This window comes from Silurus meridionalis, chromosome 25, assembly GCF_014805685.1.
Source record: "Silurus meridionalis isolate SWU-2019-XX chromosome 25, ASM1480568v1, whole genome shotgun sequence".
NCBI lineage: Eukaryota > Metazoa > Chordata > Actinopteri > Siluriformes > Siluridae > Silurus > Silurus meridionalis.
Window position 1 is genome coordinate 1,273,317 of NC_060908.1, and position 27,119 is coordinate 1,300,435.

Consider the following 27,119-nt stretch of genomic DNA (forward strand, 5'->3'; position numbering starts at 1 on the left):
TTCACCAAGTTATCCAAGACATGCTCTCACACACACTGTACTCTGTGTGTGTGTGTGTGTGTGTGTGTGTGTGTGTGTGTGTGTGTGTGGTAGAGAATGAGCAATAGTCTCTCTCCACAGGGCGGTAATTGAAAAGTGTGGCGGCTGCTGCAACCATCTGCGCCCGGGATTTGATTTGATTCCACCCCCGCTCCTCCCCTCTGCCCTGCCCCAGGGGAGCTGTTAACATCTCATAGACACGAGGAGCTCCTCAGGGAGAGCTCACTCCGAGAGGAAGCCCAATGAGATGGCTGGTGATTATTACAACTTCGGAAAATAAACCGGTGCCATTAAGAGCCTTAATGATGATGAGTGCGCGCTCGCGGGACAGCAAGCGGGGACGCGCACGAGGTCCTGCAGCGTTTAGTTCCTTTTTAACGCTTTCGAGGAGGAAAAAAACCCTGCTAGTTTCTGCCATGAGACTGAATTGTGATTTATTATTAATTATTATCGCTGTACAATATTATATTATTTTCCTGCAATAACGTTCAGGCATGTCACGTGATCATATGTGTAACAAGTGATTATGAGAAGGTGAAGAACAGTATAATACTGTACATCTGAGGATGAGAAAAACGTAAACATTAGCAATCCGGATTAAAAACAGAAATTATTTTTCAGGTTCCCTATTTAATCCCATCCGAATAAGGCTTTGTCACCATTTCAGTATTCAGGATTCACTTGTGTAAAATTTACATGTGGATTTTTTATTACAATGTATTTTTAAATGTTTTTTGGAGGACCTTTTAAGTTCATGTGTAGCTTCAGGGTATTCTACTGTTCTTCACCAAACTCACCACTCAAACTGTTTTTTGTAACTTTTAAGAAATGAAATAAACAATTTCGCATGTTGGCATTTTGTAATGATGGATGATGATGATGATGATGATGATGATGAGTGTCTTTTTGACTGCTTGGACGCCATATGGGCGAATAGACCGTAATCATATCACAACATAACAAACATAATATGTAGAACTCATAACCTGTAAAAATATCTTCTTAATATCATCAGGATAAAATAATCCAACCAGAATAGTGCTCAAAATCCCAAACTGATACAATAAAAACATTACCAGTACACAATTATGGGATCTTCTGACCAGCAGATATGCAATAAAGCCCACTTTACTGTCATTTTACTAAAAGGTCTGATAGTGTGCCCCCTTGTGGTGATAAAACAATAAAAAACGCATTTTGTAGTAAGATCAGTTAAATAGCGTTACAGTCACAAGACAATCGGATAGAACAAGATTTCATTTATTTGTCAATTTTCTGTAAATCACGAATTACAAACCAAATTTGTACCAAAACCAAACAAAATTTATGCTCCTGCTTGTTGATGCAACGGAAAACGTTAACGGCTTACTAGCTAGCATTAAGAGTAGGAAGTGTTATAGAGTTAACGCCATGTCATAACATACATTTGAGAAGATCCCACCCAAAAAAAGCAACCATTACACCATGCTACACGATATGGACAAAAGTTTGTGGACACCTGACCACACCTGTGTTTCTTTTTGAACATCCTATTCCACATTTAGTCCTGGGAAGATGTTCCATTACATTTTGTGTAGATTTGTGATCAAGGGCGTTAGTAAAGTCAGGTACTGATGTAGATGAGTTGAGGAGGTCTGGGGTGCATTCAGTGTTCCCATTCATCTTAAAGGTGTTAAATAGGTTTTAAAGCTCTATAACAGGAGCTCTTCCAATGTTCTTAATGGAGCTGGTTTTGTGCACAGGAGCATCGACATGCTGGAGCAGTTTTGGGTCTCCAAATTCCAGTGAAGGGAAAATTTGATGCTCCAGAAGAGGTTTTTTACAACTGTGTGTCAAGTTTGGTGAAGAACCACACATGGTTGGAAAAGTAAGGTGTCCCAATACTTTTGCATTTAGAGTGTAAGAGCCTTAATTGTGATGAATAAATGAGCATCGATGCTGTAATTCTTTACATAATTTTTCTCATTATATTTATTGCAGGTTTTTTACGTGTTGTTTATTTCCTGTCTTGTGAAACTGCACCTGGTTGTAAAGTAAAGAAATAAATCAATCGATTAAACTGAATGTATATTTTATGTGTGGGTTTGAAGCTAATGTGAACACACAGCTTCCAGTTTAGCGTTGTGTGTTTGTACACGCTTCATTAATACCAGGACATTATGAGTCCCACAGGAGGTCTGAGACGAACGTCTAGCAAACGAGTCTGTGACGTGACCACATGCACTACTGTGACCACTGTTATCTCATTACCATCTTCTTACCATTCCATCTCTTCCTCCACCAGCATCTCCAACTCCTAGATGTCCATGAATATCTCCTGACCATTACCATGTCCATTTTCTCCTCTGACACCATCTTCGTCTTCTCCTACATAATCATCTACATCTTCTCCTTTATCTCCTCCATTACAATCTTCTTCTCCATCACAATCTCTTTCTCATTCAACATTTCCTCCTCCATCACCGTTTGCTCCTCTATCTTCATCTCCTGCTTTATTCTTATCTTCAACTTTATCTCAGTCCCTAACTCCTCCCCATCACCATCTTCTCCTTTATCTCAATCTCCACCCAATCCTCTCCTCCATCTTATTATCCTCCTCAATCACCATCTCCTCCTCCATCATTATCCCCATCACCATCTCCTCCACCATAATGTTTTTGACTCTCCTCACCACTCCATTTTCTTCCTCCTTACCTTTTCTATCTCCTCCTAAATCATCTCCAACATCTACTCTACAATCTTCTTCTCAATCACCATTTCCTCCTCCATCCAAATCTTCTGCTTCTTTCTGACTATCCTCCTCGGTCACCTCCTTCATCTCCATCTCCTGCTTTTGTTCCATCTCTATCTGATTGTATTCCACGCTCCTGCACCATGATGTTCTCACTGCTTACATATTTCAGGGCGGATCTTTAAACCAATCTATAAATGAAGTGGAATTGTCTCACTATCAGTTCATCTATCGATCATCTCCGTCTTGTTTTATTCCAAAATCAGTTGATTAGTTGCTGCAAAAAGAAAAGACTATTTCTGAGCTACATTTAGAGTCTGTGGATGCAACAATTCTTTAAAAAATCCATTAAATAATTAATTAATGAAGCCAAAATTTTTAAAATCTTTTTTATTATGTCGGTTATAAATTAGTGAATAATATCCCGTCTGGAAATAGTGAACCTTTGGATTATATATCAGGAAATTTCATCCATTATTTTTATTTTTTTATAAATAAAAAATATAAATAATATTTCTGTACTTCTTGTCAAACAGGTGGAATATTCAATTTTGCAGCCACTTGTTCACATTTTTTGTTTCTATGAAAACAGAATGTACCAGAGGATTTAAAAAAAACGGTTTGTCCAAAAATGGATATAAACAGATTCTTTTTCACTTAGATTCACATTTTTTTGTGTCTTATTTTAAACATTCATATGCATACAATCATAAAGCATTTTTCAAATTGCATATTTCATTTATTTTTTTTTTAAATTACCTCATGTGTTTTAATTATAAATTATTTACAAAGTTTGTTGCAAAGTATAACAAAAAAAGGAAGGGATCATAAACAACTATAAACATCCAGGGTGAGAACGTGTCATAATTCAGGTCCATCCAAAAAAAACTCAAATGAATTATGTATATTTACATATTTACATATTTAAATATACTGTATATTCACATAATATATTCACTTATAGAAACAAAATCAGATCTTCTTTCTGATCCATATTCAAACCATTTCCTCCAGAAATACATCTTAAATGAAAACAAAACAAAAAAACAAAAAAGAACACCCTCTATGGTCACATCTGTCCACATTCTATTCTTTACAAACATCTTTATTTAATTGAAAGAAGATCAGATTAGTTGTTTTTTCTTTCTTTATTGTTTAATTGGAGGCTTTAAATAAGTTCTTTCTGTGCTTTCTGCCTTTTGACAGCATATGGATTCTACATTCCTGTATATTATCGTATATATTTTATTCTTGTGCAACACATAAAAAAAAAAACATGGCCGCCAGACTTTGTGCATGCATTACCACCCCTACGCGCTCTCCTACACGGCGCTGAGCTCATTAATCTCCCTCATATCTCGTCTGATCTCAGCGGTTTGAAAGAGGTGTAGATCGAGCAGGAGTGTGTGCTGCTGCCGTCAGGAGATGGAGATTTTATTCCTTTGTTGTTGCTCCGCTCGGTGATGTTACAGTAAATCACACACACGCCTTGATCGCTCGAATGTTCGCCGCTCATAATATAACTGTAACGTCTAGAAGCGACAGTCACGTCTGTCACAACATTTGCATATTTATTTACACTCAGGCCTAATTGAAATTTTACGTCTGAGCCATCAGCGCTCACTCGTTTACACACACACACACACACACACACACACACACACACACACACACACACACTTCTCCTTTTCATTCCTAAACATCACCTCCCCTCTGCCCACACACACACACACACACACACACACACACACACACACACACACACACACACACACCAGTGGATGTTATTCATTAACAGCGTCTGTTAATTGATTGTTTATTCATCACAGTCTCTGGATAATACTTGGCATCCCCACACACACACACACACACACACACACACACACACACACACACACACACACACACACACCTTCAGGGCTCCATTAGGTCAGACTGGTGGCCATGACGTGTGGGACCCTGGGGAAGTGTTAACGCCAGGCCTGATTTACTAACGCCATCTGACACCATATTCCCACCCCTCACACACACACACACACACACACACACACACACACACACACACACACACACACACACACAGAGAAGCAACCGGTGGTAATCTGCTTTACTCTGTTCTTTTCAAACGGCCTGGTTGAGTTGAATTATTACACACACACACACACACACACACACACACACACACACACACACACACACACACACACACAGTATAGATTTTATTATTTTGTACTTTCATCATTAGAATTAGTAGTTTTATGCTTTTACTCTTATTTTCCTTCATCATACTGATACAATGTTACTATTATAATTACTATTCTCTTTTACTAATGTCCTCATTTACACATCACATTACACACCTCCAGCACTGGGGCTGATCTCTCTCACACACACACACACACACACACACACACACACACACACACACATACTAGTGACGATCAGATTCACATTTATTTATATATAATTATTAGCAGATGTGCAATATTTTTATTACTTAGAAAGTGACTAATAATTTGTGACCAATATTCGATATGTAGATCGATTTCTCCTCATTTCTCGAGCGCGTTCTCTCAGCACCGCTGCTGCTACGTGAATATGACGCATCACAACACTGCAGAGTGTCACAACACAGGCGTGTCCTGAGAGTCCCATAGAATACAGATTAACATGGCAGAGGTAGAGCGGCATCTTCCTGGAGACAGAAGAGGAAAAGAACATCTGGTTTATTTTCCTTGTTTTTATATTTTTTCTTTTTTGCACTACAAAGGCATGTGTGTGAAAGGGCCATGCGTTAGAAATCAGAAGGCACTTAAATAAATTGATGATTTGCTGTCTGTCTGAAACACAGAAATAAAAGCACCATATTGAACTGCAGAGCATCAGATTTTTTCCATTGTGTTGAATCGAATGGAAATCGGATCTCACTGCATCTTTAATGTATCGTATCGTTAACTATGCATCGAGATGCGAATCGCATCGGCCTCATTTATAGAGAAGCACATCCCTAACACACACACACACACACACACACACACACACACACACACACACACACACACACACACATTTGCATGTACAGTATTTATTATACAGGGTGGTGCAAAGAAACTGGAAATATTGGAACTAGGAGTTGGTGACACTGGGACATGGGCCAAGTGTTTGGAACCAGAGATCCTTGCCTTTAGTTTTAATGAACCCTGGAGTGGTGCACAATGAGCGTTCGCTCTCATTAAAATGTTTAATAAGAATGGTGATAATGTGAGGATGCACAAAATGAATTTCAACATCATTACCAGTTAGAACGTCATGATTACATGGGTGCATCGTTTTGAAGAAACAGTTCAACACAGCGACACAACCTCCATACAACTCCTACAAATACTCCATTTAATGCTATTGTTACTATTGAAAGTGCTACTGACATTACTGAACTTTCCTCTTATCGTTGTTATAATAATAATAATAGTAATAATAATAATAATAATAATAATAATAATAATAATAATAATAATAGTAATTGTTCCATCACAGTATTATTGTAGTCTGACTTTTTCTGCTCTGTTTCACTGCTGCTTCCTATAATATATCTCAATAAGATTGGAAAATCATTGTTTGTACTGAATCTACACTGATAAATAAATAAATAAATAAATAAATAAATAAATAAATAAATAAATAAATAAATATGTATATATTTTTTTAAATTTCTTATATTTTATTTGACTTCAGTTTTTACTTAATCTTTACTTTAATTGTGTGAGTAACAGCAGCCCAACAACTTCCTTGTGGGATCAATAAAGTATTCTGATTCTGGGCCATTGTGATAATTCACTTACGTCAGAATTCACGTGTTAAGCCACGTATGCGTGTCCAGGTACATCTGATACAGTGCTTAGGATAATCTTTCTTGTTTTTCCCCTGACCGGTTCACCGTGAGGTCACCCAGGGAGCAGAATCCTGCTCGGCTTTGTCTGCGTGGCTTATTCACACCTGTCAGGCGGAGAAAGATGAGGAGGAACATCAAGTTAGGAGCTCCCGAGTGTGAACCAGACACTCAGTGACAAAAATCCGCCATGGCCACACACACACACATACACACACACACACACCAGTTATAGTGAACAGACACAGATCAGACTAGACGTCCTTTCACTCGTCACTCACCTCCAGAGCTTTGCTCCTGACTTTCCCAGGTCTTAAATGACAATCACCTTGGACATTTTCCTTCCACACTACATCATGTTAAGCCCGGTCCCGTTGTTCGAGGGGTTTTAGGAAGGAGGAAAGAAGAATCTGAGATCAGCACCTGCACAGGAAGTAACAGGCTGAAACGGTTCAAGTGGAATAACGTTGTTAAAGTCAGGAATTTTAACAGCACTGGTATAATTACATCTGCAACACAATCTGCAGGGAATGAGAATGAAATTACGTTGCTGTTTTAACCTGGAACTACTAACCTGGGAAGCTAGAAAGGACAAAAAAAAAAAGGAAAATAATTTATATTAGTTGGATGGTGTTTCTATTAACATCAAAGAAAAAAATGGAATAACAGTATTTATACAAAATCAATTTAGACTTCAAACCTTTTAAACAATTCTACAATCACTTTTACCTTTTAATTTAATTTAATTTAATTTAATTTAATTTAATTTAATTTAATTTAATTTAATTTAATCAAAAGGTCAAACAAAAAATGTATTTATTTATTTATTTATTTATTTATTTATTTATTTATTTATTTATTCATGTAAAAAATATGTGCAACTGGAAGCTTCTGTCACCAAAAGTAAATATATTTGGCTTTAAAGCACTTTTCATTCTGATTCTTCTGATTTTAACATTAATAATTAAATAATTTTTAATTATCCATATTTTACTCCTGCTGTTATTTCTATGTCTGCTTCTAATAATACTACTCCTGTTACCATGACGACTATTACTAATATTCAAACTATCATGGCTTTTACCCCTATTCCTGCTCCTAGTAGTACTACCACGACTAGTATATACTTATAATATTTGTGGTAACAGTTTGGGGAAGAACCACATATGGCTGTAAAAGTCAGGTGTCCCAATACTTTTTTTTAGCAATATTTATTGATATTTCAGGATTATGATGTATTGCCATGCAATCCTGTAATGAAATCTCTTTTCTTTTTACTGTCACTTGTGAGAAATTAGATGAGCTGCACACTATTTAATATAAATATTCAATGACGCAATCGTATATGCAAAAAAGTGCACACACACACACACACACACACACACACACACACACACACACACACACACACAGTAACTGTTTAATCTATTTAATTGAACCTGACTTTGAATAAGTAAACAAATGAGGAAATTCACCGAGGGCACATGATCCCCGTCGCACTAATGGATTGGAGATTTCTTTCCCGTCGGGGCGTTTGAGTAAACACGGGCCACTTATCTCGGAATCGGCATGTCGCAGCGTCGCCTGTCTGCATTGAGTTTCTGCACTAAAGAGGGTCTGAACTCTCGATACGGCCTTGGTGAGTCGCCAGAGCAGCAGCGAATCGCAGACTCAGCCAGATCTTTGTAATTGCTCTGGTTCCATTATCTGTGACCTGATATAAGATCGATGTGATTAATCTCGGAAAATAAGAAATAAACTTCCAGGACCTGCTCGCGTGCCAAAACAGGAATCGGAGAAACCTGGCAGGATCGAGTGGCCCCTGTAACAAACAATGACACGGCTATTAATGGAACGGAAAGCTTGCATCCTTTTAGCGAATGAGGGAACAAACCCCGAATCATCAACAACATAAACAACGTCGAAATTCTGGGTACCCTCCATTGCTTCCACTGGACAGGTCTGAGCTTTACATTTTTTACATTTATGGAATCTGGCAGAGTGACTTACATTTATCTCATACATAGAAGGTGGTGTCAAAAAGTTTGGAGACTAAGGGTGTAACTGGTGCTGTTCTGACCACGTGCATCACAACCACTGCAGACAGCAAGTTAAAACAAAGAGAAAATATGAATTTCCCACAGAGTCATTTCACGTGACGCTTGTTTGACATATGGCGATGCTGCAACGAGTTGTCCAAGGTATTCAGAGTGGCTCGCGTGCTTCAAGAGCAAAAGAACATCACTGGAAGATGACGAGAGATCAGTAAAATTTTCAACAAGCTCAAATGTTGAAACCATTTGGCAACTTGTGCATGATGATTGTCGGACAACGATACACATGATCTCCTTCTGCACCCAAACTACTCACCAGATTTGTCTCCAGTGGACTTCGCCCTTACTAAAGATGAGGATCCGTGTCGCCGTTGCTCAACACAAGTTTAAAAGAAGATTTCCAGAACATGCTCCAGTAGGACGCTGGGAGCACTGTATTGCTATGCAAGGGGACTATTTAGAAGGTGTTTGTGGACACCTCACAAAACGATTGCTATGTGCTTCTGTTTGAACATCCCCATTTACTCTTATAATAACCTCCACTCTTCTGGGAAGATGTTTCACTAGATTCTGTGGAGGTTTTTGGAGATTTCATTCAGCCACAACTAAAGGTGTTAGCAAAGTCAGTGGGTGAGGTGAGGAGGCATTTGAGCTCTAAAGCAGGAGATCTTCCACTCCAACCCATGCAAAGCAGATCTTCATGGAGCTGACTTTGTGCACAGGGGGAATCTTCATGCTGGAAAAGTTTTGGGTCTCCTAGTTCAAAGTGAAAATTTCATGCTAGTGAATACAAAGCCTAACAGTTTGGCAAGAACCGGATATATCTAGAAAGGTCAGGCGTCCTAATACTTTTGCCCATATGGTCTATATGTTGCTAACTTTGTAATTTAAGCTAACCAGCCACATGGTTGAAAAGATAGAAATGCATTAGTTTAAAGCTCAGCATTATTTCACAAACTTTAGCTGACTAGCCAAATGACCAAAAACATACACCCAGTCAAAAAATAAAGCTGTTCTTGGCTTAGCTTTGTCAAAACCAGATAATTAGCCAAAATATTCGCTCTATACAATTTATAGCTAAGCTAAATGTTTGATAGATAGATAGATAGATAGATAGATAGATAGATAGATAGATAGATAGATAGATAGATAGATAGATAGAAAGTTGAAAGAAATGCAAAGTATTTTAAGCATTAGCAGTCTCCTTTAAGCTAGCATTAGCTAACTAGCTAAAGGTGTGGATGGATATATGATTGTTTTGAAAGGATTACTGAGTAAATTCACTGGGTACAACAAGCTCCCTGTTACACATGCATATATTTCAATTTGTTTTGAACACATTTCCAAGCGATCATATCGTTCAGCGATAATGTGCTGTTTAAATAGTAAATAAAAATTAATTAATTAATTAATTAATTAATTAATTAATTAATTATTACTTTCCCATGTGTGAAGAAGATCGAGATCTACGGCTGGATTTAATTGACAAATTTATTAAAGATCTGTATCACTTAATCATCATCAGAGAGAATAAATAAGACATAAAACATCTTTCACATAAACATTTAGAGGAGCCTGGTAAGCTGCAAGCTGAGGCCCGAAGAGAAACGAACAAGATACATCTGGAAAACCACACAAATGCATAGAAGTATCCTATAGAACCATATAACGAGAGTCAACAACTACAGCTCGTCTACTTCTGGTCAGAAAAAAAGCGCTAAATGTTTTTTTGCGTGACATTCCCGAGGAGGTCGTGTATATAAAAATAAAGGATTCACAATGCCTAGTCGTGATGTACTGCAGAGAGACATTTGGCAACAACCAGACACACAAAAAAAACAGGTGATGTTTACAGTTAGACATCAAGAAAAAGGAGGAAATGAAGAATGGAGGTCTTATGAAAGTCCACTCTGACATCTAAAGCACATTAATGGAGCCATGTCTTCGTACAAACGTCTCTGTTCACTTTAACGCACGAACCGAGTGCACGTGATATCACACGCTGGAACTCAGGCAGATGGATAGATCTCGGGCATCTCAGTTCATTTTTTTTCTTGTTTTGATCATTAAGTCAGCAAAACAGATCCTAAAAACGGTCCTCAATATGATAATAGAGAGGGTTTCTGGATGCTTTTTTTTTTTTTTCATCCGTGAGGTTTTTCAGTCCATGCAGATGATGATAATAAGGTGTTCGACTTTTCTTTCCGTCAACTCTAAACAAATTGATTCAACCCCAAATCAGAACTGGCTGTGGTCGACCTCATCCAGCCAGGAAGCAGGGCTAGCCGGGAATTCTGGGTACCCTCCGCTGCTTCCGGTGGACAGGTCCGAGCTGGGGCCGTTCGGCCCGGCTGTGACCATCCCATGCCCTGCCTGGCCCACCATGGGCAACCCGGAGTCAGGATACACCAGGCTGGAGATGAGGGGCTGCTGCCTGGGCAGAGGCTGGAGAGAACCAGGTGACTGTGCGAGGTTGAAGGGACTGCTGGGGCGAATGTCGTGGTATTGATCCTGAGAGGGCAGGACGGATCCATGATCCAGGGTGAAAGGAGCATGAGCTCCGCCCTGACGACCCAGAGCCGGGGAACTCTCACTCAGACTGCTGTACAGGCTGTTCGAGTGGCTCAGCTCCGACATGGGAGGCTCATCTGAACAAAAGAGTAAATATAAGAAAAATATTTAGTTTTTGGTGTGATTGTGTGTGTGTGGACTTAAGCTGACATTTAAGATCTACAGCACTACTGTATATAATAAATAATATACATGGACAAAAGTATTGGGTCACTGGACTTTTCACAATTGTTCACAAATTGTCTTTTGGATGCGGGAGCATGAAATTTCCCCTTCACATAAACTAGGAGACCCAATACCTGTTCCAGCATGACAATGCCCCTGTGCACAAATCCAGCTCCATGAAGATCTTCTTCAAGTCCAGCCCATGTAAAGGAGATAGGCTGGACTTGAAGATCTCCTTCTATATAGAGCTCCAACACTATTAGACACCTTTGGGATGGATGTAAATGCTGACTGCACCCCAGGAACCTCCTCACCTTCTCACCTACATCAGTACCTGACTTTATTAGCAAACTTGTGGCTGAATTATCTCCACTAATCTCCACAAAATCTAGTTCTTCCTAGAAGAGTGGATTCTCATTATAACAGGACTAAATGAGGAATGTTATGTTCAATAAGAATCACATAGCAATCTTATGCTCGGGAGTCCACAAACTTTTGTCTATATAGTGTATTAATATGCTTATATGCAAATAAATATCTAGTGCCTCCCAGTGACCTTGAATAATCCCTCCTCTTACATACCTGTGAATGAGACCTCAGCGTCACTGTCCATGCCTTCTTCCTGGATGCTGTCTTTATCCGATTTGGAGTTTCCTCTGGATCTCTTCATGTTACGAAAGTATTGCCCCCATCTCTGTCTTCCTGCATCCTTTTTTAGCCTCTTCTCTTTCGCTCTTCTGTTTTGAAACCACACCTGGAAATAAGTAGATGTATTTTAAGGACAAACTAATCGGTATACCTCAGTTTCCTCTACAGGAACATTAGAAGAACTTATGAGAATGATCATTATGAGAAGATTTTTTTCATCAATTTACTTAAGTGCCTTCTGACTTCTAAAGCATGGCACTTTCACACACGCACCTTTGAAGTGCAAAAAGACAAAAGATTAAATAAATCCAGATGTTTTTTTCCTGTTGTGTCTGCAGGAAGTTACAGCTCTACCTCTGCCATGTTAATCTGTATTCTATGTGACTCTCAGGACACATCTCGGTCTCCGTAGCAACAGCAGTGCTCAGAGAAACATTTTAGCGAGGTGAAATCAATCTACATATCAAATATAGGTCACAAATTATAGGTTAATTTCTAAACAATAAAAGTGTCGCACATCTTCTAATAATTATATACAAAAGGACCGTTTTTAACTGATGCAGATAAATATGTAACATATATTAACATACTACCATAGGACCCTTAAACAATACCAATAAAATTGTGAAAACGCTGTAAGACCAACATTTAGACATCATTAAGTCAGATGGAAAGGAATTCGTGAAGGTCTTTCGCCTAAAACCTGGTGGTTTTAAGGTGTGGCAATAAGAAGCCCATAACGCTGAGCCTCCTGTGGCCCTGGGAAGATTTATCGAGGACGTAATTAACTTCCAGACAGCTACAAGTTGTCCTTAACCTCAGGAGCAGCCAGGGTTAGACTCCTCAGCTTCATTCTCGCCAACCCGGATGAGTGTTTTTACTCTTCCAGTATGAAGTTGTGTACAAAAAGGCGTCACAATTTCCAAAACTGTAACGTTAATCCTGATTATCATTGCTTTCCATTATTCCGGTTTATCCCCAGCACGACGCTTTGTGTAGCTTTTTTCTCTTCTCTTTCCTAATAACATGATTCTGACCTTAACCTTAATGTCCCTTAAGTGTGAATAATGGATATGAGAAGTACTTCCACTTCAGGCCTTTAAGTGTCCTTGTGAAACATAAATATAATATATATGGCCAGCGTAGGCTTTTCCCTTGGACAATATGCAAGACTGGCTGTTAGTATTGTTTAACGAGGCCCTCATTTCTCCTCTCTCCACTCTCCAGGTTGCACTCGACTCCATTTCCTCATAAATTAAAGTGGCCTGAGTCTTAACACCACTTCAAATCAGAGTTTCTTTTTTGTGTGTCTTTTCAAATGGAAGGAATTGAAAATACAATCTTTTATAATAAAAAAGAACGTGGATACTTTCATAATTCAAGCTAATGAACTCAGAGCAAAATACAGAAATAAATACATCGTCTCCAACCTCTGGATGACATTTTCCCTCCACTTGAACTAGAAAACCCAAACATGTTCCAGCATGATGATACCCCTATGCACAAAGCCATCTCCATGAAGATCTGCTTTCCATGAGTTGGAGTGGAAGATCTCCTGCTATAGAGCTCCAACCCTACACTTTGAATAAATCTCCACAAGCACACTCATAAATCTAGTGGAACATCATCCCAGAAGAGTGGAGGTTATTATAAGAGCAAAAGGGGGTTAAATGTGGAATGAGATATTCAAAAAGCACATAATCTTTCTCAGTTTTCCACAAACTTTTGTCCATTTTTTTGCATTTCATGTTTTTTTAAAACCAGGGCGGTCAAATGTCAAATGGACAAGTAATGTTCTAGCTAATAGCCAGAAGTTAATAAACACATCTAGCCTGTTATAGCATTCTGGAGACGTCTCTAATGATCTTTTCATCAACTGAATTTTTGCTACATACAAATAATAATGTTTATTTATCGTACATAAATTGTGCTGTCGAGTCTGAGTCAGTACAGTGTAAGAGTCCGTGGTCGTTCCAGGTTTGTAAAATATTGAATAATATCTAAAACGTTTGACTGACCTGCACCACTCGCATGTCCAGGCCGGTCTCTGAGGACAGCTGCTCGCGGACGTGGCGCGCCGGTTTGGGTGAGTTGTTGTAGGCGTTCTTCAGCGTCTCCAGCTGCTTGGCTGTGATGGTCGTGCGTGGCCTTTTCGCCGTCGAGTCGGCTTCTGCAGGAAAACAATAAACTATGCAGTTTACACTCAATAATCATGCAATGTTTATTTATTCATTTATTAATTAGACTAATGATCAAATTCTCTAAAACAAAATGCTCATATGTTTTCATTCTAAACAGCGTTGCCAGATTGGATCGATTTCCACCGAACGGACTGTTTTCTGTTAAACAAACTTAAACTGTTAATGTAATTTTAAAAAAGCAGCCCATCAGCACAAGGTCATTGGTTTTCCCAAACAAAAAGAATGAACGATAACAAAAAATAAATAGCAGCCACTCCGAGAGGAAAACTTGTGCGCACTGCTGTAGGAGTGTATCGATCCACAGTGCAATTAGCTCAGGTGGGTCAAATGTTTATAGATGACCTCATGGACCTAGAAGATGAAGTTCCTAGTTAAAAGCGGCCGATCCATAAGAGGTCACCGGATTTAAAGAAGTGACTGAAACAATTAAGCGATTTCGGGGTGAAAGTGTTCCAGATGTCAAACAAAAAGCACTTTGGGTGTATGACATCATCAGAGGCTGGTTGAACTGATTTGCAGGAAATCTGTACAGAAATGCCACAACCCCGTTGTTTTTTTCAGCCTCACCTCTCTGCTTGGCCGTCTCGTAGTCCACTTTACACACGAGTCGACTGTCCTCCATCAGGTAGTACTCATCCCCCGTGGCTAGCTGCCTCTTGCACACGATGCAGGCGAAGCAGTGAAGGTGATAGACAAAATCCTGCGCTCTCCGTACCACCTGACTGGGCGGGATACCCTGCTGACACGCCGCACACTTCGTCCCGAACCTCCTGCACACACAAAAGAGTCTATAGTTAAAGCCATAACTCAGATTTAAGTGTTTAATATATAAATACTAGGGGTGTAACGGTACACGTATTCGTACTGGAATTGTTCGGTACAGGGCTTCTGGATCGGTACACATATGTACAGAATACGTGCGGAACCTAGTTACAATCTGTGTTCCCTCAGGAAAGTATTAGGTGGTGGACCGCAAGTTTGTTTAGTCTCCGCTTCACACTTTGAGTGTATTTTTTTATTATTATTAAACATACACAACAGGGGTATAAAATAGAAACCAGTGTTAGCGCAGTGTCGCTGTGGCTGCTCACGCGCTACTGGAAATACGATTGTTGCAATTGTTTTGCACATGCATGAAAACGTTCATGCATGTAAAAAATATATATATAAAATCATGAAAATTTCACATATTGAGGGAGTGAATGAATGAAGGATGGAAGGAATGTTAAACATTTGTGACATTTGTTAAAGTATGCTGAAATAAGTAGAACAGTTAAGTAGATCATATCTTTAGAAAATTTAATCTTGAATGTAAAACACACACAAACACACACATGAAAACACATACATACACATCAGTATTACCCAAATGGGGTCCAACAAATGTAAACCATTTACTATATAACCATTTATTTAATTTATTTAATCTATTTTGTGCCAAATTAATTGATTACTAAATTATATTAATATAATAAAAACTTTTTTTTAATAAAAGATTAAAAAATATTATTTTATGTATTATTTAACCAAGCAGGCATTTTATTAAAAATAATTTTAATGTTTCAAATGTTGATGATCACAAATATTATTAATAATAATAATAAAATAATAAGTAAATAATACTTAATTATACAAAAATAATTGATTGAATTATTGAGTGTAAAACCCGTCCATTATTGCTCCAGCATTATTCCATCATCATGTTGACTATGAGGGGTTATGAAAGGGAGCTTTCATCATCATCATGAAAATAATAATAATAATAATAATAATAATAGTAATAATTTTGTTATATCACACATTGTAATGTTTTGTAAAGGTTAAGAACAAATCTTTATTAGCTGAACATTAATTAATTAACCAATTAATTGTTGAAATAGAAAAATTAAATAATCAATTAGTTGTTAATGCTACTATAGATTTATTGAACAAATGATGATGATGATGATGATGATGATGATGATGATTATTATTATTGTTATTAGGCTATTTATTTATTTATTTATTGATTATTCAGTTAATTAATTAATTGTCAATGTTTCTATTTATAATGAACATATGATTTAGATAATGATGATGATGTGAAGATGACGATGATGATGGTGGTAATCACTAATATTTTTATTTATTTGTTTGTTAGTTATTTAATTAAACAATTGTCAATGTTATATTATGTATTGTCGATTTCTTCTCTATAACATCCGAAGGATTCGACCATTTCTGTCCATACAGGCTGCCCAGTTGCTTGTTCAGTCTCTTGTCATTTCAAGACTTGACTACTGCAACTCTCTGCTGGCAGGTCTTCCCCTGAACGCTATTCGTCCACTGCAAATGATCCAAAACGCAGCTGCACGACTTGTGTTCAATCAGCCCAAGTTTTCCCACACCACCCCACTGCTGCGCTCCCTTCACTGGCTTCCAGTAGCTGCACGTATCAGATTCAAAACACTGATGCTTGCCTACAAGGCCAAAATGGACCAGCACCATCTTACCTCAGTGACCTCATCACATCTCGCACTGCACCACGCTGTCTGAGATCCTCCAGCGCTGCTCGACTGGTACCACCTTCTCTCAGAATGAGAGGTAAGTACAATTCAAGGCTCTTCTCTGTTCTGGCACCGAGGTGGTGGAATGAACTTCCCCTAGATGTCCGTACAGCAGAGTCCCTGATTATCTTTAGCGACGACTGAAGACCTACCTCTTCCTGAAATACCTAAATTAGCACTTTCCAAGTTTGTAGAATTCGAGTTATATTTATATTGAGTTTGTATTCTTGCATACCAGTGTAGATTTATTCACTACTAGAGATTTAAAGCACGTTTGTACGTCGCTCTGGATAAGGGCGTCTGCTAAATGCCGCAAATGTAAATGTAAATGTAAAATGTATATGATGATAATGATGTTGATAACGGTGATTATTATTATTAATATTTTTAGTTGTAGGTTGTTTCTTTCTTTCTTTCTTTGTTAATTATTCCACTAATTAATTAATTAATTGATAAAGTTCCTATTAAATATAGTAAATATTCGACTTGAAACCAGACAGAGGAACACTGATGTTTGGGTTCTTCATTGAAGAGCGCTACAGCATGAAGATTGTTTGAATTTTACCTCTTTATAAAATCAGATGTGTGTGTGTGTGTGTGTGTGTGTGTGTGTGTGTGTGTGTGTGTGTTTGGCTCGGACTGGGTGACTCACTTAAAGAAGTCCTCTTTGCAGTAGACCCCGTCTCCTCGGGTGAAGCACTTCTCTGCCAGCTGCGATTGACAGTCGCTGCATTTCAGACACTTGCTGTGCCAATGACGATCCAAAACCTTCAGGATGAAACGGTCCACAATGTGTTGACTGCAACCTGCACACACTGGGATCTCTGAAAACCAAACACACACACACAAACACACATTAACACAACATAGAGATAAGGACAGATCTATCTATCTATCTATCTATCTATCTATCTATCTATCTATCTATCTATCTATCTATCTATCTATCTATCTATCTATCTATCTAAGTAACTAGAGCAGAAATGAACGAGGGGAAGAACTGGAAATTGTTTGTCCAAACAGCACATCAGGAATGAACATATAGTAAGGAAAGAAAAACAAACTGAAAAAGAATGAGAGCTAGAGCCAGAAATGAAAAAGGAATTATGGATTAGACTGCAGCCTTATATTTATTTTTCTGAATGAAATATTTCAGCAAAAAAAAAATCATGCTGTGAAAATGCTATTAATGTTTACAAACATTCAGTTTTTAAATGATTTACATGTTTATAAAACAGCAGATAAAATATGACTAAAATCATAAATCAGAGAAATAAATTTAAGAATAAAAATCTGTATAAAATCAACAATAAAATATATAATATAAAATCCAGGAAATACGAATAAAAATGAAAGCATTTTCCTTCCAGACAGTCGTGTAATACTGAAGTGCACGATCCCAAAAAAGATATACTCAAATAAATTCCACAGTTATACACAATATTATTATTATTATTATTATTATTATTATTATTATTATTATTATTATTATTATTATCATTATTATTATTATTATTATTTAAATTGTTGTTAGTGTTATTATTAAAGCATGAATTTGATCATTTTATGAGCAAATAAAACATAATTACTTACAGAATTCATGAACTCACAGAGTAATAATTTTAAAGTGTGATAAATGTCTAAATGTAGTGAACTATTACTCTATAAATCTACTGGTTTTATGAAAGGGATCAATAATAATAATAATAATAATAATAATAATAATAATAATAATAATAATAGTAAAATAAATAAATAAATAAAAATAATTGTTTTTAGAACAGTGATTTACTTACAATCTGCATTTATCTAATAAATAATATGAAACAAACATAATTGTAAATTGTTTATTTTCGCACCATTATTAGTTAATTAATAATAATAATAATAATAATAATAATAATAATTATTATTATTATTATTGTTTATTTTTTTATTATTATTATTTCTTTTTCTTTTTTCTTTCGTGCAGTCCAGTTGGGAGTTTGAGGTTTGAACAGCAAATAACTCTATTTTTCCAAAACACACACACACACACACACACACACACACACACACACACACACACAAACACACACACACACACACACACACACACACACACACACACACACACACACACGCAGTCGCAATACGCGAGAAAGAACAGGTGCACATCATAGTGCTGAATTATTTACGGCACCGCGGAGGACAAAGAGAAAACAGAAATCTGTACAGAACACAACAACTACAACAACAACAACAACAACAACAACAACATATAAATAAACACAATATCATAAAAGCATTATTAAGGAATTTTATGAACACAACGCAAGGCCTTTCATTCTTATTGTTCTTTTTTTTAATTGTGTTTTTATTTTAATCTATAAAAAATGTGACATAACAATAAAGAAGGAACAATAAAAAAGAGGCAAACAATTAACCAGCCAGCAAACTTTGAGTAAAACTGAAAATACGCCATAAGCGCGATTTTCTCCTAAAAAAAGAAATGAGACTGAAACTTTTCGATGGTCCGAAAAACCCTGAATATTATTATTTCAATCCCATAAAACAGCTTTTAAACGAATATAAAAATATAATATCAAATGAATTATAAATTAATATAATAAATTTTTAAAAAAGCAAAAAAAGAGAATAATAAAGAAATTAATGGTATAATAACCGTGACTGCTATTTTTGGCGCATTAAATAAGAAATTAGAAGTTTTCGTTTAATAATAAAAAAAAAAACAGTAAAAAAAATTCTAAAACAAATCTCATTCTTTCGTGCATTTAGTCCTTAGCACGTGCATTTGTCATGCAAACAAACAAACAAACAAACAACAAGCAAAAAAAAAAGCGCACACCCCACCTCATCACCCCCCTCCTCCCCCCTTACCGCCGCGTAATTGCTCGCCGTGCGTCATGAGCGCGAGCAGCATCTCTTCCGCGCTGCTGTTGGCTCCCGCCGCTCTGCGCCCCTCAGCCATGCTTTCATATTAATATCATAATTATTCGCAAATAAACAGAAATGAAAAAAAAAACCAAAACAAAAAAACCCCAAAAACAAACAACCAGCAAACGACCAGACAAACGAACAATCTCTTGCTCGTGCTGCGCCGGAGCCGGAGATTGCGCTCGTGCGCCCGGACGTCACGCACGGCGTCTACTTGTGGCGCGTGCCCGGCTTTGCGCGACGGACCCCGTCGCCCCGCGTTGCCTTGGCAACCGACTAGCATCAACTACGCTAAAGAGACTCCAGACAAAATCATACAGTCCAAAAGGTTCAAGATCTACAGCCTGAACAACCTTCACAATCCTACAAAGAACATTCTTCACACCCTCAGGCTTTTATAATTCAATACTCACAACACAAATATGTAGAAAATAAATACCAGGACACACTGGTCGTGCCATCAGAGTGGATCTTCACACCTTGATATCAGATTCTACAATTCCAGAATCCAATTTACTTCATTTTCTCATGTCAAACATTTTCTTGCTTGTAGTAGAGAATATAGAGGAGTGCAGTGTAGAAGAGGTGTTTAAAGAAGTGCAGTATAGAGGAGGTATTTAGAGGAGTGCAGTATAGAGGAGGTATTTAGAGGAGTGCAGTATAGAGGAGGTGTTTAGAGGGGTGCAGTATAGAGGAGGTGTTTAGAGGAGTGCAGTATAGAGGAGGTATTTAGAGGAGTGCAGTATAGAGGAGGTGTTTAGAGGGTGCAGTATAGAGGAGGTGTTTAGGAGTGCAGTATAGAGGAGGTGTTCAGATGAGTGCAGTGTAGAGGAGGTGTTTGAGGAGTGCAGTATAGAGGAGGTATTTAGAGGAGTGCAGTATAGAGGAGGTATTTAGGAGTGCAGTATAGAGGAGGTGTTTAGAGTGCAGTATAGAGGAGGTGTTCAGATGAGTGCAGTGTAGAGGAGGTGTTTAGAGGAGTGCAGTATAGAGGAGGTATTTAGAGGAGTGCAGTATAGAGGTGTTTAGGAGTGCAGTGTAGAGAGGTATTTAGGAGTGCAGTGTAGAGGAGGTGTTTAGGAGTGCAGTGTGAGGAGGTGTTTAGGAGTGCAGTGAAGAGGTATGCAGTGTAGAGAGGTGTTTAGAGCAGTGCAGTATAGAGGAGGTGTTTAGGAGTGCAGTGTAGAGGAGGTGTTTAGGAGTGCAGTGTAGAGGAGGTATTTAGAGGAGTGCAGTGTAGAGAAGGTATTTAGAGGAGTGCAGTATAGAGGAGGTATTTAGAGCAGTGCAGTATAGAGGAGGTGTTTAGGAGTGCAGTGTAGAGGAGGTGTTTAGGAGTGCAGTGTAGAGGAGGTGTTTAGGAGTGCAGTGTAGAGGAGGTATTTAGAGGAGTGCAGTGTAGAGGAGGTGTTTAGAGCAGTGCAGTATAGAGGAGGTATTTAGAGCAGTGCAGTATAGAGGAGGTGTTTAGAGCAGTGCAGTATAGAGGAGGTATTTAGGAGTTCAGTGTAGAGGAGGTGTTTAGAGCAGTGCAGTATAGAGGAGGTATTTAGGAGTTCAGTGTAGAGGAGGTGTTTAGAGCAGTGGCTCTGCATGTTTTTGTGCTTTAATGGACTGATGCACCTCTTAAACGGTACTTTTAATGTGTGTAAGAGATGCAGTTTGGATCTTTAGTATCAGTATCTTCAGTATCTTTATTCCCATGAGAGAACCCGAAACTATTCTTTCTATTGTGTGTTATATTGTGTAATATTTGTACACTGACACACATCTGGAACTGGTTTCAGCAAATCACTGGACTGATATTAATCACTTCAGCGTAAAGGTTGATTACCTCAACATCCTTTAGAACACCTTCATCAGATAAACTGCCAGTACATGAAACTTTACTGCACCTTCACTATGAGTAGATTTTCTACATCAACCTTCAGTATATCAACCTTAATTGCACCTTCACTACACCTTCACTACATGAACCTTCACTACACCTTCACTACATCAACCTTCACTGCACATTTACTACACCTTCACTACATGAACCTTCACTACACCTTCACTACATGAACCTTCACTACACCTTCACTACATGGACCTTCACTTCACCACTACATGAACCTACACTACACCTTCACTACATGGACCTTCACTACACCTTCACTACATGAACCTTCACTGTACCTTCACTACATGAACCTTCACTACACCTTCACTGCACCTTCATTACATAAACCCTCACTGCACTTTCAGTACATGAACCTTCACTACATGAACCTTCACTACACTTTCAGTACATGAACCTTCATGAATGTAAGTCAGCCTTCTGGACTTTGAACCCAGTGATCCTCGGTCTCAGTGAAACCTGCTGAACCTCTGAATCTCTTATGAATTTTCTTTCTGGAATGAATAAGTGTCCGTTGTGTTTCCAGGTGAAAGATACACATTAAAAGGTACACAAAAAACATCACATAAGCTACACACACACTGATGCTTATTACTGTACATGAATGAAAGCCAATAATTCTGTATTGCACAAACATACGACATCTTGATCCACTATTATTTCAGTTTTTTCTTCTCCAACACATTATCATTCGATCTGTTCTTTTAAAACACTTCTTCAGAGGAACGGAGAAATAAATAGTCAGATATTTGTTTCTAAATAATCCAGCTTGCTTGCTGTATTGTCTGTATAATAAAAATGCTGAAAAATATTAGAAATAATCTAAAAAATAAACAGTTTGTTGGTGAGGTGAAACCATCAAGCATAAGCATCTTTAATACACACATCATGGATTAGATGATATCAGGAGCACATCTGGACTGTCAGTGGTCTAAAGTAAAGATACACAACATCCACCTCCTAGATGAAATCTGCACACTGAAGGACTGAAGCTTGAAGGAACAGCGATATGGGGCACATTTCAAAGGCGAGATCTTTACCATCACATCCTGCTTTATTTTGCACATGCTTTCAACTACAGACACACACACACACACACATACACACAGGAATGAGATAGATCAAAAGTCCTTTCTTTTTCATCACAAGTGCACCTCACTGTATGCTTCAGATATACAAATCGTGTAAATTTGATTTTTTTAAACAAGAAAACATTATAATAGATATAAAATGTTAGCATGAGATATTTAAGGATGTATTTGAAGGTTAGAAGTCACACTGCTGAGAAATAGTTTTAGGAGTCAGATGAGAGTGATGAATTTTGTGCAGGTCGACAGGACATGAACACACACACACACACACACACACACACACACACACACACACACACACACACACACTTGGAGTATCGACACTGATCTGACATGGGAAAGAGCGCCTGGGGAAATCAGCCTTAGTGCCATTGCTGATGATGAATTTAAAATCAATGCTCTATTTTCTCTCATTTCAACACTTTATATGAAACGCGCTTTGGTGTTTTTGCCGTTTTGGTGTTTAGGTGTTTTTTTTGGAGGGCTTACGGTGCAGGATATTTCTATTTATTATATATTTATTCCCAATAATAAATAATATATTTTTTTATGCCTCTGTTGAACGGTGCTATACAGGGACATTGTGTCTTATTAGTATAAAACATTTATTTATAACAATTCTTTTACATATTAATTTATTCCATGAAAAATCTTTATTTTGTGTGTTTTATATTGTGAAAATAAAAATAATGCATTAAGTATATAATCCGTGGAACAGATGTATACATTCATAAATACAGAAGTGTTTATTAAAAAGGTTTTGTTTGTAATATTTTTTTATATATATGTTATTATAAGTTTTTTTTAATAAGGATTGTGGTATCAGACTTAACATGTTAAAAATGTTAGCTTGAAAGCAAAGAGCTTTAACACAATGCTGTAATATAAAACATGTAATAATATAGTAATCGCTTAATACATTTTCATTAAAAAGATGCACCTAAAAGAGAAACATTGTAGACTTTTTTATTATTTTTTACTATTTATAATATATAAATATATAACCTTTTAAACAGTCATAACATGATTAAAGTCGTTTATCACGTGATCAACATCTCCGACAATAAAAAATATTGCAACAATAAAAATACAACAGCAACAACAACAAAATCAATAATAATAACAACAACAACAATAATAATAATAATAATAATAATAATAATAATAATAATAATAGTTGCAACTGTTTACATATTTTCTCAAGTATTTTGTTTTGTCATTTATTTATTTATTTATTTATTTATTTATTTATTTATTTATTTATTTATTTATTTTTAAGAAAATAAAATCAGATATTTCCCGTGAGAAAGTGGTAAATTCAGGATCTGTGAAGGATCTTAATCTGTGCCAGGGTTTAATTACAAACCACTAAAGCCACAAAGCATTACAGAAATATTCAAAAAGAAAAATCATTTAAAATAAGACTTCCAGTTTATTATCAAACTACAGATTAATTAACAGTCCGTCAGTTTCAGAAACACTTTCATAACCTGAATTTACAAACTCACAAACGCAGTGATATGATATGCACAGACATGTTGAGCGCAGTATGAAGGTTTACCTGCATTTACACTAAAATGTTGATCAGTTCTGAGATCATGAAAAAAAAAAGTCAAGCGTCATGTAAAAATTATCAAATTAAATAAAGAATACAAAATAAGCAATAAAATGATACACTGCAATATAAACTATATAGAGAAATTGTTGTTTTAGATAAAAACGGAATACAGGTAGACTTATTTAGTTTTTTTATAAAAAAAAATTAAAAACAAATACTAGGATCTTATTTAAAATATTTAATTCCTACAGTATTACAGCAATAAGACAACATTAATACGCTGTAAACGCTATAATGCGATATTTATTTACAGTTTTCTCTCATTTATTTGCCTCATTTAAAATGTATTTAAAACGTTTTTCCTACGTTCTTTTAGTAAATGTGTTCAGGAGAAAAAAAAACTCATGTTGCCGGATTGAAGATTATATTATGCTTTTTGATTATGTACAGTATATTATAAATATTATTTATTATTTTATTTAATATTTTTGTTTGAATAATTTCCAGCCCGGATGTCAAGTGAACTTGTGGGTGAGTGTGTGTGTGTGTGTGTGTGTGTGTGTGTGTGTGTGTGTGTGTGTGGTGGAGCGAGCGGCAGGTGCGCTACCTGCTCACGGATACCCGACACCTGCCTCATACCTGACAGCTCCTTGGGCTGTCGCACGAGCGCACGAGGCCTCCCGGAGCCTCCAAACCGGCCGGTGTGAAATGACAACGCGCGCGCCCGCGCTCACCAGCTGTTCACAATACCGCTCATTACGTATTAATAACGCGAAAGAGAACAGGTAAGAACTTCAGTGTGCTCAAGACAATTTTATTTTTAATCGCAGATTCCTCTCACACAAAATCTACATTTTATTTTATATAACTTCCTAATTTTTGTTTGGTTTGGAAACAGAGCGCTTTTTGCGCAAAATAAGTGCATCTGTTGCTTTCGATTTTAGTAGGGTATGTTTAATATAAAAATAAAGCACCTTAAAAATAAATATATCAGACGAATATCAAGTGAAATATTTTGCACCAATAAATTAAAATAATATATAAATAATAAAATCTACAGCGACACTAAATACAATACGATCTTTTTTTTAAAAAGTAAATATTCCAGTGATCGCGATCAGCATAAACCTTAACCCATATTTAATAATGTCTAATAATAATGATGATAATAATAATAATAATAATAATAATAATAAGAGAATAATAATATTGTAAAAAATAATAATAATAATAACAATACAAAATGTATTAATAAACAAACAAATAAAAAGAAAGCAGATAAATATAATATTCGACTCCCCCTGCAGCTAAATGTTACAGAGAAGATCATGAAGCTTCTATCAGAAGTTCAGAGCACTAAACGGTACCTTTCCTGGTCTCTGTGGAAGCTTCAGGTTTCACTTTGTGATGTAGTGGATGTTGTGTAGCTTTAAGAATAAATAAAAGAGGCAGAAATGAGGATAAATAAATATTCAGAACATGCACCTTTCTGGATCAAAACGATACACAGAAGCGACCGGGACACGTCCAAACAGACACCAAAGACTGTGTGTGTATTATTATTATTATTATTATTATTATTATTATTATTATTATTATTATTATTATTATGTCATATAATTGTTATAATAATTCTTACTACTAATTTAATATTAATTATTCATATTTTTGTATTAATAAGGAAATATACACTCCAACTTCTACTGACACTGATACTGATGTTTTTATCCCATGGATCATACAAAGAAAAAAATGTACAGAAATGGAAAAAAAGAAAATAAAGTAAAATAGAAAGAAATGCACGCTCACCTTGTCCCGAACTGTATCTGGAGAAATTTCCCGGATTTTGACAACTCGATCCAGGATGTTCGAGCAGCATTGCGGCAGAAGAATTTAAAAACAAAACACCAAAAACGCGCTGCTAAACACGAAAACCGGAAGTTAAAAAACAAACAACAAACAACTAAATAAACAAACAAACAAAAACAGATGAACAAACGCGGATTTGCGTGCAGAGTGTATTAGGTGAGAAAGATCCCAATCCGGATAAACAGTCTGTATGTACTGTATAACGGAGGAAAAACGCACGAGCTTCCGCGTGCGTGTGCGGTACTCGCGCTGTCTGCGTTAAAAAGTTTGCGACGCGAGGGCTCACGTGCGCTTACAAGACCGCTCACGCGTCCCGGCTCGCTGATCTCCGTTTGCTATTGGTGTGTGTGTGTGTGTGGGTGTGTGTGAGAGAGAGAGTGTGTGCGCACGGTGCACGCGCTCTGTCCGCGGTGCTGAAGGGGTGGAGCACGAGAGCCGTGAGCGTGCTCGCGTGCGTGCTCGCGTGCGCGTGTTTGTGTGCTCATCTACCCTCCCCTGGTGCATATAAAGCAATGCAAGCGACTTTTATAATGTTTGTTTAAGAAAAAAAATAATTAAAATGAAGGCAAAAAACGTAATAATTAACATAAAATTATGATTAATTAATCAAGTTGTGAATAATTTGTTTTAGGGGGCGGAGTCAGCGTCTGATCGGGGTCACAATTAACGCTAAGAATCACAGTTACATCCCGTTCCACATTTAGTTCCCATTTCCCGTTATAATAAGCTCCACTCTTCTGAGAAGATGTTCCACTAGATGGAGATTTGTGGAGATTTAATCAGTAATGTCAGGTAGTGATGTCAGTGAGAAGGTCAGAAGGTGAGGAGGTTCCTGGGGTGCAGTCAGCGTTCACATTCATCCCAAACGTGTTCAGTAGTGTTGGAGCTCTATAGCAGGAGATCTTTCACTCCAACCTTCTTAA

At 37.1% G+C, this 27,119-nt stretch overlaps 1 protein-coding gene across 2 annotated transcripts; it reads right to left on the reverse strand.

The window, feature by feature from the left end:
* Positions 1-10,256: 10,256 nt before the first annotated feature.
* lhx3 (LIM homeobox 3) lies at positions 10,257-26,512 on the reverse strand. Of its 2 annotated transcripts, none has more exons than XM_046839331.1 (6): positions 26,137-26,512; positions 17,494-17,665; positions 14,863-15,065; positions 14,113-14,264; positions 12,029-12,200; positions 10,257-11,358 (listed from the first exon to the last, which is right to left on the reverse strand). In XM_046839331.1, exons 1-6 carry the CDS (start codon positions 26,204-26,206, stop codon positions 10,949-10,951), a joined length of 1,179 nt encoding a protein of 392 aa, XP_046695287.1. In that variant the 5' UTR covers positions 26,207-26,512; the 3' UTR covers positions 10,257-10,948. The 2 variants fall into 2 exon arrangements, with proteins under 2 accessions (XP_046695287.1, XP_046695286.1); XM_046839330.1 differs by lacking the exon at positions 26,137-26,512 and adding an exon at positions 19,722-19,953.
* Between the last annotated feature and the right edge of the window lie 607 nt (positions 26,513-27,119).

Excerpts from the sequence above, each read along its gene's own strand:
- lhx3 (XM_046839330.1), bottom strand. The coding sequence starts at position 19,812 with ATGGCTGAGGGGCGCAGAGCGGCGGGAGCCAACAGCAGCGCGGAAGAG. Across the intron at positions 15,066-17,493 it reads TGCAAAGAGGACTTCTTTAA|GAGGTTCGGGACGAAGTGTG; the intron begins GTGAGTCACCCA and ends TTGTGTGTGCAG. Across the intron at positions 11,359-12,028 it reads CGCTGAGGTCTCATTCACAG|ATGAGCCTCCCATGTCGGAG; the intron begins GTATGTAAGAGG and ends TCTTTTGTTCAG.